This window comes from Clytia hemisphaerica, unplaced genomic scaffold (assembly GCF_902728285.1).
Source record: "Clytia hemisphaerica strain Z4C2 unplaced genomic scaffold, Clytia hemisphaerica genome assembly, whole genome shotgun sequence".
In the NCBI taxonomy this organism is placed as follows: Eukaryota; Metazoa; Cnidaria; class Hydrozoa; order Leptothecata; family Clytiidae; genus Clytia; species Clytia hemisphaerica.
This window is the reverse complement of record NW_027104338.1, coordinates 1,158,446-1,175,983: the sequence shown is the minus strand read 5'-3', so window position 1 is coordinate 1,175,983 and position 17,538 is coordinate 1,158,446. Positions and strand designations below refer to the sequence as shown.

The 17,538-nt window shown below is 35.1% G+C and overlaps 2 protein-coding genes across 2 annotated transcripts; both read right to left on the bottom strand.

Annotated features, from left to right (window-relative positions):
* Window positions 1-131: 131 nt before the first annotated feature.
* LOC136817949 (serine/threonine-protein kinase 10-like) lies at window positions 132-13,755 on the bottom strand. Its single transcript, XM_067074298.1, has 21 exons — window positions 13,524-13,755; window positions 12,657-12,821; window positions 12,415-12,463; window positions 12,136-12,194; window positions 11,410-11,500; window positions 11,147-11,219; window positions 10,795-10,852; window positions 10,248-10,384; window positions 9,063-9,144; window positions 8,111-8,227; window positions 6,990-7,583; window positions 6,534-6,682; window positions 5,834-5,938; window positions 5,013-5,160; window positions 4,639-4,782; window positions 3,759-3,888; window positions 3,092-3,216; window positions 2,217-2,429; window positions 1,434-1,559; window positions 921-1,034; window positions 132-405 (listed from the first exon to the last, which is right to left on the bottom strand). The coding sequence occupies exons 1-21, from the start codon at window positions 13,662-13,664 to the stop codon at window positions 220-222; spliced, it is 3,006 nt and encodes a 1,001-aa protein (XP_066930399.1). The 5' UTR covers window positions 13,665-13,755; the 3' UTR covers window positions 132-219.
* Window positions 13,756-14,451: 696 nt separating this feature from the next.
* On the bottom strand, window positions 14,452-16,068 carry LOC136817853 (calmodulin-lysine N-methyltransferase-like). The gene has a single exon (XM_067074186.1). It carries the CDS (start codon window positions 15,460-15,462, stop codon window positions 14,572-14,574), a length of 891 nt encoding a protein of 296 aa, XP_066930287.1. The 5' UTR covers window positions 15,463-16,068; the 3' UTR covers window positions 14,452-14,571.
* Between the last annotated feature and the right edge of the window lie 1,470 nt (window positions 16,069-17,538).

The window sequence follows — 17,538 nt, the reverse complement described above, 5'->3', positions numbered from 1 at the left end:
TCTTTTATGGAATAGCGCAATGGTGCTGAATCATTCTCCTCTTTTCGCGTTAGTCCTCAACATCATGATTTGCTATGAACTGAACATCGAAATCAAAGGCATCTACAAAGAGTGGAAGAGCGGTCACTCGAAGTATGTGTGATTACTCATACAAACTTCACCCGTGAAATCATATGAGATTCCTCAGCATAATACTCTCTAAAGGAAATTCAATACCACTCAATAGATTCCAGCACCTTGAACGTCAGGCGAAGACGGTGTCTGAGATGCTTGTCGTTGCGCTGCCGGCGTACTACGTACACCGTTCTGACCACTTTGTCCGTCCGCTACGTACACGTCAGTGCTTGTCTGACAGTAAAATTCACGTTGCTCTTCTTTTTGCCGGAAAAATTCTGCTTCGAGTGTCTGAAAAAAGAGGTAAAATCCGACTGAACTTTCCGTGTTAAGCTTTTTTCACATGCACGTACAATTTTACTTTAGACCTTACGGAAAACCGTTCGTAAGGCTGTCTTTTGGGAATTTCCCCTCCATTATGTAGAGTTTTTGTTGATTAAGAGGGTCTTTCAAAACTTTTTGAACGTAAGCAAACTCTACATAAGCCCTTAAAACACTACGTAAGCTTAGAGAGATTCTCCATCCTTCAAGGTTTTAAGAAAAATTTTACGTACATGTGAAAAAAGCTTTAAAACCATAATCTACTGTTTAATGAAGCTTTTTACTGATCTTGGAAAAGCAATGGAAAATATTTACTAAACCCACATAACAACATAAATTCGAGGTTCCTTTAGTAACGCGCGAGTGAGTAAACAAAATTTAACCTTAGACCTCACAGACAAAAATCAAGAAACATTGGCCACTTAATTTGTTCCCCTTTTTTAAAGGCGGCCCTACGACAGACAGCAAAAAATATCAAATTATACCCTTTTTCTTGGAGCCAGACTTTCTTTCCATTCGTTGAGTTCGGTTGAGTGTTTGACTTCACGTTCTTTCAATTTCTCACTTTCACTTTGAACCAACATGTGTCGTTTCTCGTTCTATGGAAGAAATAATTTTTTTTCTCAAGGTCACTGCATATTCTTGGTCAAACCTTTTGAAGGATTAGTGCGAATCTTTCCCAAACAGTGGTGCAACTGTAACATACAACTCGGAAGATGCCGTAAATTGTGTACATTTTAATAAAAAGTTAAGTAAAGAAATGTTAGCAAATTTGAAATAACGTCCATGTAGTCCTGTAAAAATTTGAAAAACTCGATATATTTCATCTGGGAGTGTGACTTTTTGGCCGATTTCTTGCATATTTCCACTATTTCCATCACTAGGATCAGGTTGAGAAATCTGCCATATTCGTTTCAAAATTTTTTATCGACTTTCCAGAGCTTTCTAGTGGTATAATTGGATTCAAGTGAACGTCAAACTAAAAAAGCAAAACATACCTGCAACTGTTTCAGCTCGTTGAGTTCGTTATCAGCGCTTTGTCGAAGGTCATTCTCTTCTTGTTGATGACGGCCAATCATTCGGTTCGTGTCTTCCGCTTGTTGTTTTCGCACTTTGTCTTCGTACTGTCATTTAGTAAATATTAGACTAGATTAAGAGAAAAGTCGAGCGTAGCCTGATCCAGGTTTCAGGTAATCCAAGTTGTGAGAAACGAACGCCCTGGGTATTCGCTTTTAATGAAAAAGTCAACACAACTCTAGTCAAATAGTCAAATTATTTTGCAAGCTGCCCCAAAAGTTCTAATTTGCTTTGGCGAAAATATCGACGTATACCCCAAAAATAAAAAAAAAGTTGAAAAATGTCAAGACATACGATGCTACAAGATTAGGCGGCGGAACATCATTTACTCCGATTGATTTATAGTAATAATTATTTAATACCTTATAGATTGGGCTTTTCCAGAAATAGTCCGTGCCCCCTCTGTTGAGGATATCGGATAACCAGGGGGTTAACGATTTTTGTTCAAAAGTGTATATCCAGGGGGTTAAATATCTACAAGGCAGCGGATATCCAGGGGGTAAAGTATCTTTTCAAGTAAAAAACACGATATCCAGGGGTAAGCATCTTTATAAGAGAGGATATACAGGGGGTTGAGCACATTTTTAAGAGTGGATATCCAGGGGTTCGATACTTCGAAAAATCATTATCTTCAACAGTAGGTGTAAAATTTTTTTCTGGAAAAGCCCATTATTTGTAGTAAAAAAAACAAAAAAAAACAGTACCTCTCGTAGTTTATCTTTTTCAGAAGCGTTTAACCCACCACCAACAATCGATTCACGTTTATTGCGTTCACCGCGTAACTGTTTACGTTTCGCCTGTACGCGAGTACGTAACTCGTTACGTTGTATCTTGGGAAGACGTTTACGTTCTAGATCTTGTCGATGACGTAAATCGTCTTCTTTCGTACGATATAGACGCGTGTGTTGGTCCAGTTCCTAGAATAGAAGAAATTGTTCAGCTCAGTGTTAATCTTCAAGTCGATCCTGATTACTCCATTTATACTCTGTACCAGAGTGTATCTCACGTTTATCGCTTTGTAGTACACTCTGTGCGCATTGTCTATTTGATAAAAAAATTTCCCGTACGGAAAACTCTGCGATGAAGTATGATTTATAAATAGAAACACTTCTTTCATCGTCTCCCCTCTCTCACCAACATTCCATTGCAGCGGTCAGTTTGAAAAATGACAACAGACTCTCTTCGGCAATGAATTTTGAAATTAGTGTAGATACTGGGTCTGTGTAGAGACAACTCTATTTACAGCATAAATTTAAATCCGTAATAAGAGGATCTGGTAGGTTGGCGGTTCTTTTTGATGATTTTCAACCGAACTTTTTGTGAATATTAAATGAGCTTTTGATCGGCTAAGGTAAAGCTTTCGCACTAGAATAAGCGTCAATGTGTTGTATCCGGCTCTGATGAATTTGGACAGAACCTTCAAGATTACGCAAAAAATCCAAAATGACCCGTCTAGGATGGAAATTTCAGGAAATTCCAATAAAAAAATCACAACTATAGCGAATATAGGAATCATGTAATTGCATCTAAGAACCATTATCTTATTTCGATTTTGACATACCCTTGTACAGTATCATACCTTAGAATGTCTATTGGCCATCTGTGATCGTTGTAAGAAAAAGGTCTCTTTGAGTTGTTTCTTCGTTAAATTATGTTTGTTGTAAATACGAGTTTGTTCCATTTCCCATTCGTCCGATTTCCAGGCTGGAAGAAATATATTGTCAAAGTCAGAATTCTTTTTATTCGAAGAAATGCTAATATCAAACATTGTTCTCGGGTATGGCGTTCTAAATTCAAGTTCTGGTAGACGTGCTTCTATCTCAAAATCAGGAATTCAGAAGGCCATCATCTCGAGTAGATATCCCATTGATTAGTAAGGCAAAACATCTTCGAAGATGTCCAGTCTGCCTGGCTGCCCAATACATTTAAAATAATTTTCTCATTTTGTAAATTTCTAGTTTTAAATCCTGCAGCGAATAATTTCTCCCTTTGAATTAAATAGTAATCGTTCTGAAGGTGTAAAAAACTCATTTAAGGGCTATTTAGATAAAATGAGTCCTGGGTAGAACAACTCTGAGATGTAAATTCTAGCTAAGATACACACTATAAAAAGTGATCAAAAGTAAATTTAACCAGAAAACTCAAAAAAAATCCTAGAAAGTACTAGTTACGCGAAAGTTAAAGGGTGCTCGAATATCCAATTTTAAGAGGAGCGCGAAAATAAAAGATAGCGCGAAGGTACAAACCTCGAATCAAATTATGTTTCTTATTGAGGAATTCCATTTCCTTGTTGAAAATGATCTTTCGGTGTTCTTCAACTTTTGCTCGATGAAAATCGACATTCTCTTGACCTTGTTTCGCCAAGAATTGTCGCTCCTACAGTACAAAATATCAGAGTATTAAAAATTTCACTGACCACACATCGATAAGGCGGAGGGTTTTTAAAGTAAGAAGTCTTACGATCACAGTTAGTTCCCAGGCTTAATCTTGATCTAAAAAGCTTTAGTAATTAAACCTATCCAAGTATTTGATTAAAACTCGGCTATGGTTTGAGCCTAGACGACTGTGCGTATTGTACTCAGAGGTTTTACGAGCAGTTTGAGTTGGGCCGTATGCCATAAAGGGTATCTGCTCAGCGAAGCTGTGCATTGATGAAGCTGGGGAGTGGGTCAGAGGCTGAACATATTGCTGAACCTAAAAATATTGAATACCGTATTGCTTAGCATACACAATACAGACATAAAAAAATCCCTGTGTACAAAGAGGTAGACAGAACATGTTCCAATAAAAGGAGTCCTCCTAAAGAGCTTGAATGGAGAACATTGTTCGTCTAGCACACTATAAAGTTCACCGGAAAGACACTCAGGAAACATGAAATAATTTCATTAGGCTGTCTCTAATACAGTTCACTCTCTCTAATTCAATCTTCAAAAGGGACCGAACATTTTCTACAAATTAGAGAAAGATTCGAATTACAGAAAGTAATCAAACCCACTTTCTAGCAAGATTCAAATAATAGAGCTTAGAATTAGAGAGAGAGTAAACTGTAACATAAAGTCATTTGTCACAGAATGTGTCTTCCGGAATAAATCAAATGGGGGGTTGACAATATAATAGAATACTGACTTGATTCTGTTGATGAAGGTCGAGTTTTTCTTTGCGGACCCTCATCTCTTCTTTCTTGGTTGCTTTGGGAAGTTTTTCAATCTCCTTCTTCAAGCGTTTTTGATCTTGTTTCAACATTTCACGGAATGTCTTCAATTGTTTCTCCTGAAAATATGAAAAAAGGTTCGAAATACTACATACAATTCAGCCCAAACAGAGCACCCCAAAAAAACGCCAACATTTATCGGAGCAACTATTAGGATGGCAATGTTCAAGTAGTAGTAAAATGTACGCTAAACAGTTAAAATATAAGCAGAAGTATGGTACAATGAGAAAAATGGAAGGGACGTGACCAATTAAAGCTTATACAAATTAATATTATGTTAAAAATGTACCTGATCAATCTTCAAATGTTTTAAGTCTTGTTTCAGTTGATTATTTTGGTTGAGTTCTAGTTTTTCCATTTCTCGTTTCTGTTGACGACTCATGTTCTCGATATCCGCTTCATACTTTTTCTTGCATTCGTCTTCCTCAGTGTGGAACCTTAAAGAATAACATAAGGAACGAGTTTTGAAGATCAATGCACCAAACTTTCAGCGTGGCCAAAGATTTTGCAAGAACGGGACGAATGAAAATCAGGGAAAAGCATGAGATCGCAAATAAACAAAATTAAGATAGGAGCGAACGAAGATATTTTTTATCTTGTGAATAAAAGAACGTCCAAGGACCTCTTCCTTCGACTCGTAATGATACGACGACTTAACGAAACGAAAAGCGACACTATCACACCGGCTTAGCAATGTTTCGAATTCAGTCTCATATCAATTTTATAGATAGTATTGTATGCAGTTGATATCGATCAGCCTAGAGCTAATTGTGCACTATTTTACAGCGACTCCAACCCTTTCCGGATGCATGGGACAAGTGTTGGTCGATACTATTGACCATACTTTGTGCAAAATATTTCGAGTTTTCTTTTTCACAAAAGTGCATCTCTTTCGTCCGATAAGAGTTAAAGAAAAGAAATACAGTTGACTCGCGCTAACTCGAACTCGAACGGGGAATCATATTTGTTCGAATTACAGAGATATTCGAATTATAGAAATTATATTAAGAGGTTCTTCTTGACGGGGACTGAGAACAAGTTCGAATCATAGAAAGATTCGAATAATAGAAGTTGGAATAAGCGAGAGGCTACTATATAAAAAAAACAAACCTTTCGTCGATTTGATCCCACTGTAAACGTATCCTGGCCATTAATTCAGCTCCTTGTTTCTGCTCTTCGCGACGTAAAGCTTTCATCTCTTGTAATGCCAATTTTCTAGAAGAAGGAAGATACAGATATAAAGGTATGTATAAATGGCTATCCCCCAAGGGTTTCGGGCTAAATTTTTTATGGTAAAAAGGGAAGGGAAAAAGTAAAGAAAAATTAAGTCTGGCAAATATAATTTTTAGTGAAAATAAAGAACTTCCTGTCATGCAGACCAAATTTCATAACAGTGCTGGAAAATAATCTACAATATATAGCCCCCCTTCTTAAACGACCTCCCCTCCTTGCTACCCCCCCCTTTTTAGTGAAAATTTCTGACCCCCCCTTCTTCACTTTTTTGGAAGGTGTCATCCCCCCTTAAGAAAGGGGGGGGGGTCCGAACTATGAAACCTTCCTTTGCAGGTATAATAATACCGATAGGTTTATTTTGATCTTATCAAACTGCTTCGTTTCTTCCTTTTTTCCTTTACGTTTCTCCCGGCCAAACGGTCTCCCGGCCAAACGGTCTACAGCAGAACTCACACAAAATAAACGATTCAACAAAAAAAATTGTATACTTTGTGAGCTTAGCCTGACGCAACATGTCATTTTTAAGGTAATATTTTCCAATGTCGATACATTTTTTAACCATATGTACAAAACATACCTTAATTGTTGTTCCTTCTTAGCGGCCGCGCGGAAATCTTCACTCGACACATCCACAATACGTTGGACAGTTTCGGTAACCATTTTACCGTCTTTTTCGTACTGTCGAACGCGAGTCAACGTTTTATACTGTTTGTTACCTTTGTCGCCCTGAAGAAAAATGGATAACGTATTATTTCGAATAAACATACCCTTGAAAAAACGCCCCCCCTTCGAATAAACGTCCATCCTAGAAACCAAATAATTCTTAATAAACACTCGTTTTCCAAAGTAATGCGGTTTAAGGTAAGAAGCAAATCGAGTTCCACCAACATAACAGTTTATGTTAATGACAGGTGCCTTCTAATGCTAGTAAACCAGAAATTATATGACCGAGTTTGCCTCTATAAATGTCCGTCTGTAAAATTCCATTTTCCTTGTGGTAGTCTAAAGATGCAATACAGTATAATTTACATACCTCAACCGGAACCTTCATTTGTGCTTTAGCCTCTCCTTCAACTGCTTTCAAGTCAGCTGTCAACGAGGCTAGTCCAGCTAGCTTATCAGAAGGCTTCTTTTCTTCACCTAAGGATTTCCTTGATGATGCACTACTTGCGATCGAAGCTGAGTCTGTTTCCGTGGGCGTGGCTGGCGGGTGGGGCGTTTCGGAAGGCGTTCCACCCTTCTCTTTTTCATGTTTCTGTTTCTCAGCGTATTCCTTTTGAACTTTCTCCAATTCACGATTTTTGAGTTCTTCTTTTGTGAGAGTTTGCTCTGAAGGACTCTGCGGTGCCTTGTCTCCTGTTTCTTTGAAGCCTGTTAATTCAGGACTCTGCGGTTGTTTGGGAATGTCTTTCTTGACTTCACTTTTAGGGAATTTGTCTTTATCTTCGTTTAAGTTGGTGTCTCCAGTGAGATCTTTCATCTTTCTGATGGGCATAGGCGGAATAGCACTACCCGTAGATGTCGAAGAATCTTTGGGACTTGAATCGCTTTCTTCAGATATTATACTACAGCTGTCAAGTGTGTGGCTTGAAGTAGATTTTTCCAATTTGGGAGTCGAAATTTCAACCTATAATATAATGAAAATAATCCCTCACTTAATTTTTCTTTCGAATCATAGCATTTCCAAATTCATCTAATACGTAAAAATAAAGATTATTCAATTAAATGACCCTCCCCATTGAATTGAGGTAATCGTATCCACCCTTGACGGCGGTCGGTTTTTAGGGGACTGGTAATGAACTTAAAGGAGAATTATTCTCAGCGCAAACGAGCCAAGAAAATTCCATGTAAGATATGCACTTCTCAGCGATGAAGAGCATGCTAGCAAGGGTATCTTACATCTATCACAAGAGCCTTTTTCTACGCTTATGTTTTCAATACCGTTATCAAAAATAATTTTTCATGTACTCTTGTTACCAGTTTCCTGACCAGTTGGTCGCACCGCCAGAAAGGGTTGAACGGCGTATACAATAAAAATGAGACCACTGAATTTTGCTAAAAACTGTCTAATGTACATAAAATTGTATTTCAATATCAAATCGATAGCATGGTTTGGAGTAAAGAAAAACAATCTAAACAACAATGAAGACTTACGAAGCTGCCATCAGAATCTTCTGGCAAGTCATCCAGCGTTTCAACAACCTCAGCTTTAGCTTCGCGATACAAATCGATCACTGGCTGTGTGTCTTTGACGTCTCGTATGAAGGGATGCTATAAGGATAATAGACATTATAAATGATACATCTCTGGCTTTGAATGTCGAATTTAGCCAGAATAAGTTATTATTGGCTCTGTCATTTCAATACAATCACTTAAAAACTAACCAGGAGTCTATTCATGAAGTGGGTAGGGTGCGATGGCTCTAATTTTTCGCCTTTTTTAGACTTTTTTGAAAAGTAATGTTTTGGCATTTAGACTACAACTTTTGATATAGGTGACCAAATTTGACAAACTACCCCTCAAAATTTAAGTTTATCCTTCCTCATTCCAATGCAAAATGGATTGATTCGTTAACAGTTTATAGAACTGGAGAAAATTCACTTCAAAAAAGGGGACTTTTTTCTGGGACACCCGGTAGTAATTTTTCTTTCGAACATCGGAATACCGAAAGACAAAGGTCCGATACCCGGATAACCAGTCAGCCCTTTTAAGGTTAAAACTGAGATGGTTTGTAAAGTGGAGGATTTTGGGTTCGAATGCGAAGAAAGAAAGAATATTTCAGTTGTTTATTAATATCAGTATACAAAAGAAACAAAAAAAGTACCTTAAGGGAAGAAATTTTTACGGAAAAGTTTTTTTGCGGATTTGGACAAAATCCGCCTTAATAAAAATTATTGTATTGTATTGTATTTCCCAGATGTGTGCTATTTAAGGCTTAAAACAAGTTTTCTCTTATTTAATACATAATAGCGTTTTGTGGCCAAAAATATCCTGCATCTGCCAAATTGAATTTTTCAAGCCATTCGCTGACTTAAATTCCATCTGAAGAAACTTCCTCTCAATCAGTAAGGAATATGATATGTGCAATATTCAGTAAGACACTTACTTCAAGAAGTTCTTCCATACTTGGTCTTTGGTTCGGATCTTTATTCACACAAACCGCAAGAAAATTGTGGAAATCCGCTGACCTGTCGAACAAAAAAGAAGAAGAAATTCAGAGATGATGAAATAAGACGATGGAGTACTTGTTTAACTTTTTTTGAATCGGACCTATGGAAAATCCTGATTTGATATCACTGATGAGTTGTTAGAACATGGTTTAAAGAGCTGTGTAAAGCTATGGAAAGTTTCTCAACCGGGTCAGAGGAACCGGTCAAATGAATTTGTAGAACAAAAAGTAGGTAGAAATAGAAGGGTTACAAATTCAGTAGCCAAAGCAAAGTTTCTTGTCGAAGACGGAGATGGACTTTAAACAATCAGTTAAACAAGATCTTTTAAATTTTTGCAGATTTTTATTGAATTTGGAAACGGAAAACCTCTTTTGTAAAGTCAATTCTCTCTAATTCAAATCTTTCTGTAATCCGAACTATAATTATTGGTCCCCTCAGCTTCGAAGTGGTTTAAATTACTCTCTGTTATTCGAATCTTTATCTGATTCGAATAAAATTTTCGGCCTCTTGAAGATCGAATTAAAGAGACAAGAGCAGCCGCCGGCAGATATTTTTGAAATATCTGTTCTTTTTTTCCAGGAGAGTAGATTTTATGGATAAATCTAGGAGAGACTTTTCTTCAGAACACCCAGGTAAAATCCAGGGGTCGCCTTAAAGACATCTGTTCTTAAAATCCAGGAGCACATTTTCGAGCACATTTTAAGGAAAAACACATAAAATTTTCCAGCGGACAATCTGTTTAAAAAATCCAGGAGCTAAATTGTGAAAAACGCAACCAGATGCCAGATTTTTTTCCAGGGAGCTTCATAATCTTCTTACAGGTCTCATTTTCTAGGAGCATTTTAATTTTCTTAGAGAATAGCTGTTATATTTTTCCAGGAGCATAATATTTCTAGAGAACAAATAAACATTTTCCAGGAGTCCCATTTTTTCCCAGAACAGATGATATAATCCAGGAGAGCCCAGGATACAGAACAGATAGTTTTTTCCAGGAGAAAGGGACCTCAAGAACAGATATTTCATACTTCCTAGCCGGTGGCTGCTCTTGAAGAGAGCCAATTCCGTATCTCGCTGAGGCGGAAATCTGTCCGAGACAGACATATACAGTAATTATAGATTACCATTTTTTGCGGTGTTGAAGTGTAGGTGGATCCGATTTTGTGATTCTCATTAGTACTCTCATGGGATGCATTTCATGGCTCGGTGGTTGCATCTCTGCAAATTCAATCAGCGTGATCCCTAAACTCCATACATCAGCCTGTAGAAAAAATTTCAATTAAACTTAGAGTAAAAATAAAGCAGTGAACAAACTCATTAAGAATGGGAAAAAACATCCCTTATATAGATGGTAAGTGGGAAAGAAATTATACTGGGATTTAATCCAAAGCAATTCATATTTGAACAGTAAAAGTAGTTGCATAAGTTATATTATAAATTATCAAAGAGGTTAGAGGTGAAAAGGCAGTAATGCCTTCTTCTCACTCCTGCAAATGATTTTAGTTCAGGAAAATTATTATTTCATCATCAATTTCATCAAAATCTTTCAGATTTTCAGATCTTTACATCAATGCAAATACTATCTTACAAAAAAATCTTACAAAAAAAGTCGTGCCTTTCTTCACTGTGCAGTGATAACCTAACAGTTCTTTGACATAAAACAATTATTACCTTATTATCATACGTTTCATCATGCATCGTTTCTGTGACAACAACTTCAGGTGCCATCCTACACAGCAAAATACAGTAAAATAGTCAAAATAAATCGAAGAAATGGTGCACTTAAAAATGATTAGCAATTTCCAAACGGTTATTATTAAAAAGCTAGAATCAAAAATTTAAAAATTCTTGTAGAAAAATTCAGTACACGTTAAACTTTTTTGAAGAAAGAACGTCCTCCCCGCGCCGAACGATCACAAATTTTGAGGAAGCCTTTATCAATATTCTGCTTTGTAAGCATACGTAACCTGACTATCTCATAAAAAATAAAATCTGAAGTCAATGTTAAACAAATATAAGTTACCAGTAAGGTGTTCCAATAAAGGTGTTTCTTCTTCCTTGAGCAGTCTTACATTTGGCAGATACTCCAAAATCAGCTGAAAAATGTGAAGAAAATTGTCTTTACTTTCTAGCTAATTGGAATGTTTATAAACAGAATTAATTTGTCAAATACAGAAGGGAATACTGTCTTGAAAAAATTAACTAAAAAGATAACTGAAATTACTGAATGGCTACCTTTTACCTATTTTGTTACAAAACTCTTTAGAAGTTGATTCTACACCTTACCAAGTTTGATATCACCAGTTTCAGTTAAAAGGACATTGCCAGCTTTCAAATCACGGTGAATGACTCCACATGAATGAAGAAACGCCAAACCCTAGAGTTAACAGAAAGTATCATTATATACTGTATACTAGACAGTAGACAGAATTTATCTTCAATGTACAAACATAGGAGTCAGTACTAAAAAAAGACTTTTTTTTTTTACATACCTCAAAGCGAAAAAAAATATAATATGCGAATCTGCAAGCGATTTTAAGTACATAAAAATCTTCCAGCTTGATACCGGCAAAACTATCGGCATCTTGCTGCTAACACTCTTGTTGAGTCTGGCAATCCATCAATTACAGTAAGTATCGCAAGAATTTCATGTCCTTTGAATCGCTTGGATGGTCACATATTATTATCAATGTATCAATGTACTAAAAGAATTTCCCTGTATACCTATATATTTTTGTATTTTAGTACCCAATGGCAAACCAGCACACCACTTAACATCATGATGTCTGAGATTTTAGTACTCCCCCCATGATACATAAGGTGTGGACTGAACAAAGAAAAAGATTTGGCTTTGGTTTTGGGGAACTTAGGGTTAGCTTTCTGAAAATATTTAACTTACAAAGTGCTTTTCAAAAGTGTGACACTAATCATAATAAAAAAGAAATTTAGGATCAAGCAGCATAACAATAACCCTTAATAACAATTCCCAAAGAATGTGAACATAGCACTTACCTCAACCATTTGTCGACAAAGACTTTTAATTGTAGTTTCATCCAAACCTCTTTCAAGATCTAAAATAAATATTTATTCATTCCCATTTTCAAAATTGAAACGTAAAATGCACCAGGTACAAAAATAAGAGTTTTAAAAGGTAAAAAGAAATGACAAAGAGGACAAAGAAGAAGAAAAAAATGAAAATGGGATCGAGTCAGAGTGACTCAGATGACTAGATTTTCACTACAAGATTTTCTCACCAAACATTAAAAAATCAGGACATTCTATTGAACTCACCTAAAATAATATCATCCATTGCACCTCCTGGACAGAATTCTAACATCATCTGAGGAAGATCAAAAATACTTATTGAAATGGTGTCATTAATTTTAAAGGGACATTGGAACATAAAAAGGGTAAATTCATAGATATTTTTTTCAATATCAAATCAATACTAAAAACTAATTTGATAAAAAACATCTTACATATCTTATGTAACAAAATTTCCATACAAAGACTTAAAAAATATAAACACCCACCCATAGCTTGTCCTCAAAGTAATACGTTTCAAATAGATTGACAACATATTTATGTTTGCATTCTGCTAAGATGTCAATCTCCACCATAAAGTCATCAAGATCCTGTTCATTCTTTATGTCCACAATCTTTGCAGCTGTCAGTGCCCCATCGCTCTTCCGCTTGGCCTAGAAGAAGGTAAAATTTGTGATCATCTGTTTAAAGTATTAATTCTTGTTAACATTACTTCTTTATCATTCTCTAACTTTTTTAAACATTATAAAAATGATCATAATCAGTTAAAGCCTCCAAATAAATACAATTACTTTTTGTGTATATCGTTGCATGAGAAATAAAGAGACTTGTCTCCATTTTCCTTGTTTTGAGATAATTAGCATTTAAAAATTTAGAAATAAAAAGACTTTATCTCCAGAAAATGGATATAAATCTTTTTACTTCTCAAAATTGTTAATTTTGTTACCTATTACTTTACATATAAAAAATGGATTTAAGTCTTTTTACTTTGTATTTAGGGCTGTCTTTTATATAATTTGTTCAAATCTGCAATCCATTAAAAAATAGAGATAATATCCAAATTTAAGGCCAAAAAGTCAAACCTCATGGATTTAGGTCCGTTTAACTCCAAGAATTTTTTCTGAAGAATATGGATCAATCATTGTCTCATTTTTCGAAAAATAGGAGACAAGTCTCTTTATTTCTCATGCGATGATATAAGCTTTACGATAGGTCTTTAGATGTTTTTTTTTTCAATTTAAGAGCTCACAAAAACAGTTAAAACACTCGATATAATGATAGAAACCTGTAATAGTAACTTCTCATATACACTAGTTTTAAAAATTAAAACAAAAGAAATTCAAGAATATTTTTACCTTGTATACTTTGCCAAAAGTTCCATCTCCGAGTTCACCACAGATTTCCCATATTTCATTCGGATCGACCCCTTTTGTAAGGTACTTATAAACCTTATTCTTTGCAGCTGGCTTAAACAGCTTACTCCAAAAAGATGACATTTTTGGAGTTTGTGATTTGTTTATTTTAAATATTCACATTACACCTCATCCAGTACCCATGTTTTTGTTGTTTGTTTCTTTTTTTCTTGCTGGAAAAGTAGTACAGTAATTAAAATGATGATCTTTTAAATTGAAAAATCTTACTCAACCCAATATAAATAAGAGATATAAAGAACCTTTTGAGAAGATATGAAAAACCAAAATCTGTCTTGAAGAATAAACACAATGAAAAAGTTTTTTGATGTATTTTGTTCACAAAATAATAAAAAAGACTAAATTGCTTATTAAATCTACTTTGAATATAAACAAACACATAGTCCATGTATGTATAATATATTATATGTACTGAGTATCCCAAAGAATCTGTTCTTCAAAAAATAGGCACCCCACTAAGACTTACTAAATTTCATTTTCGAAAAAAAAAGAATACCACTTTTATTAGGCTACGTCATATCTTCCTTCGTTTCGAGCGTAAAACTCCTACTCTTCGGGCTATGAGCACTGCTCTTGTTTTGAATATTGAAATTCTCCAGATAAATCGCATGCGCACTGAGGTTTTAATGAAACAATAGAGAGTTTCGAAACCTAAGCCAATCAGCTGTGTTTTAAACATTCTTTTATTTAAAATCTCTATTGATAAACATCTTTTGTGAATGTTGTCTATTATGTTTAAACCTATTAATAAGCAATTCCCGGTGGGGGTCACTAGTGGCCGCCTATAGCAGTGCCTATAGACCAAGAGTAAGGCCTAAAAGACTGAATCTGTCTATTGTGTAGACTACACTTTTATATGAAAAGATAAATGAGAAATTGATATAATATATTTTATAAAGAAGTTTCTCTATTAAAAGTGAAAAAAAACAACAAATAAGTTTGAAATCTGTCATCTATTATTTATGTTTGATAATCACTTTTTCCCCGATAATTTTACTAGAATTGGATAATGCAGATTCTTATCAAAGTGTTTATTATTTTGCATGTGATATTGGTACCGTCCCCATATGTGTGTATCGTAATTTTCTTCTACTTCTACATCAAAAATCTGACCAGCAGCTTCTACGAATAAATTTAAGGTGTTCGATCGTTGTGGAGCAAAAAAGATGCAATGCCCTCCGGGAGCAAGAAGGAATTGAATAGTGGTGACAAGAGCTTTATGGAAATTGACAAAGAACAAACAATCAGCTGAAATAATAACGTCAAATTGACCATGAAGATGAGCTAAACAGTCATTTTTGTAAATTCCCTCATCCCATTTCAATAAAACTGAATTGACATTCTTTGATACTAGAGTATCATGATTTGATTTAAGCATTATATTCAAGTTATCAATGCCTTTTTCATTTCCATCACTCAAGACTATTTCTTTTGTCTTTAAGGTTGCTGCAACTTGAAGTCCAGCTAACGCAGACATTCCACAACCTAATTCAATTATATGTTTATTTTCAAATAGTTGTTTATGTTTGTAACAATAATATGATAAGACTTCTTCAGAAGGCCAAATACATACGTTTCCAGTATTATTAAAACCACGTAACTCTTCTGCTGTAAATTGTTCACCAACTAATCGAACTAAAATCTCAGTATCATCAGTTTGGCCATAATTCAATTTGTAAGAACACCATTTTTCAGAACTGTTTTCGACCTCAATAGGCTTGACAGAGTACAAATCATAGCCAGAAAAATTTCGAACAGAATATTCAGATGAAGTCACATTGTTTTTATTCTTTTTCCTTAACGCTTGTGCCAAGAATTTCCAACGCTCTTTTGCTGCATCTGATGAAGTTGTTTTTGATTTCATTTTTTCTCTCCCCCAAAGGAAGAAACTCTTTTTCAAAATTCTTAGCCGTTTTTTTCTTTCTATGAGTAATGTTTTACAAAAACTTAGTCTCTCTAAAGATCAATTTCTTGAGGTTGGTTTGCTCATACCATTTATTCTAATTTGCGTTGGCATTCCGCTATTGCAGAAACCAAAGTCAATGTAAATTTGGCTTTTGTTGACGTAAAAGTGCTTACTGTACTATACAGAGCCCAGAATTTTTTCCCAAAGCAAATAAATCTGAATTAAAAAGGCATAAACTTTCTCCAACCCTACAACTGCCCTTCTTCTGGGGTATAAACAAAATGCTAAAAAAACCTTGATCTCATATTCAAAAGTCATATAAGATGCTGACAGAGGATTGATATAAGTGATGTCATTCAAAAATTGTGTGAGGTTTTCAAAAACAGCAAAAAAAAGAAATTTGAATATCCTTTTTAAAAATAACTCTTTTCAAACGAAACTTCACAATATTGGTGATAAAGGTGATATAAGTAGGTTGAAAAAAAAAAATGGGCCAAAATTGCGGCACAAATCAAGAAAAACACTATGTTGATAAAACAGCAGCCACAAATTTGTTCAATGAGTAAAAATTTTTTTCAGATGAAACTTGTAGCAAAAGGGTTTATCCACAAAATATCAAAAATGGAACCAAAATTATTGGGCTAGAATTGCGGCTCAAAGTTGACGATTTTTTTCATATATGCTTTGATTGAAGCCATATTTTAAGCCCATTGAAAACCCTGCATCCATAAATTAAACCCATAATTATCTTTATAAGACCTTACACTACCAATTTCAGGAAAAATGGTTAAAAAATATTAAAGTCTTAAAGCCGGACAGCACATAAGCCAACCCTAAAAATGCCAACTAATACTTATATATGTAACAGCTCAGAAGGTTATGTACAAAAAATGGTATTTGCAGCCACAAAACGTACATTTTTTCTTAAAATAACACTGTTGTATTGTGTCAGATTGTGTTTGTTTTGCATTAGGCTTTGAAAAATATTCATGTTTCGAAAACAAAACCCAACCTGGAATGTGTAAATTGATAAATTAGCAGGGGGGGTCAGGGTCCAGGATACCAACCCAGGGCCCAAAAACCTGACTTTTCGAGATTTGAAAGTAGTAGACACCACCACCCCCTAAATTTGTATCAATACCAACTTGAAAATCCCAATTTTCTAAAAAAGGGGGGACCCACCCCCCTAAATTAAAAAATCGCTATTTTTCTGAAAAAGGGGGACCCACCCCCCCCCTAAATTGGCAATCAGTAAAAATGCAAAAAGTTATATGCATAAGATACTGCATACAAGGGACACTAAACAGAATCTGTGGATGTTTTTATTCAAAGAACATTCCTCTTATGAATCACTTATAATGTACCACACTTTAGACTCCTGAAAATGAAAACAAGTTTTTCTCATTCTAACACAACGTAAATTAAGTTTTTTGAACTAAATTGGCAAAATGTATAAAATTCATACAAAACAAGTTGATAAACTAGACTAGATAAAAATTTCATTGTATTAGGCACGTCTAGAGTCTTTGTAACATTATCCTATATGATGAGCGCCCGGGGGGGGGGGGTACTTAGGCAAAAATGGATGATGGGTAAGTGCGGACGGTAAGGGTCGGTTTTTTCACCTTTCAAAGTCTCTCTAAGGGTCGGAAAAATCAGAAAGTTTTAAATTAGTCTCTCTAAGGGTTGGAAAATTCAGGAATTTTAGGAAATTTTTTGATTTCCAGAGAAGAAGTTGTAATAAAGTCTAAGGGTATGACTTTTTTCAAAAATCGAAAAAAAAAATTCAAAGAGTCTCTCTAAGGGTCACCTTTTCAGCAAAAATCAGTCTCTTTAAGGGTTGGTTTTCAGAGGTCCCGTTCGTACATACCCCTCATTTGCCAACCCTAGTACCCCCTGGATGAACGTTAGGCAATTACTTTTTTATTTTCTGGTTTACGGAATCGCCGACGTTTTTTTTGCTAAAATAAAATAAAAATAAAATTGGACTTTACAAATATTTTATTTATTTATGATCTTCCGACCTTGTACTGA

Bases quoted from the DNA above. Each gene is read 5' to 3' on its own strand.
- LOC136817949 (XM_067074298.1), bottom strand. From the start codon at position 13,664: ATGTCATCTTTTTGGAGTAAGCTGTTTAAGCCAGCTGCAAAGAATAAG. The intron at 3,217-3,758 runs GTTTGTACCTTC...TATTTCTTCCAG, and splicing joins GAAACATAATTTGATTCGAG to CCTGGAAATCGGACGAATGG. The intron at 2,430-3,091 runs GTATGATACTGT...CTTCTATTCTAG, and splicing joins TGGCCAATAGACATTCTAAG to GAACTGGACCAACACACGCG.
- LOC136817853 (XM_067074186.1), bottom strand. From the start codon at position 15,462: ATGAAATCAAAAACAACTTCATCAGATGCAGCAAAAGAGCGTTGGAAA.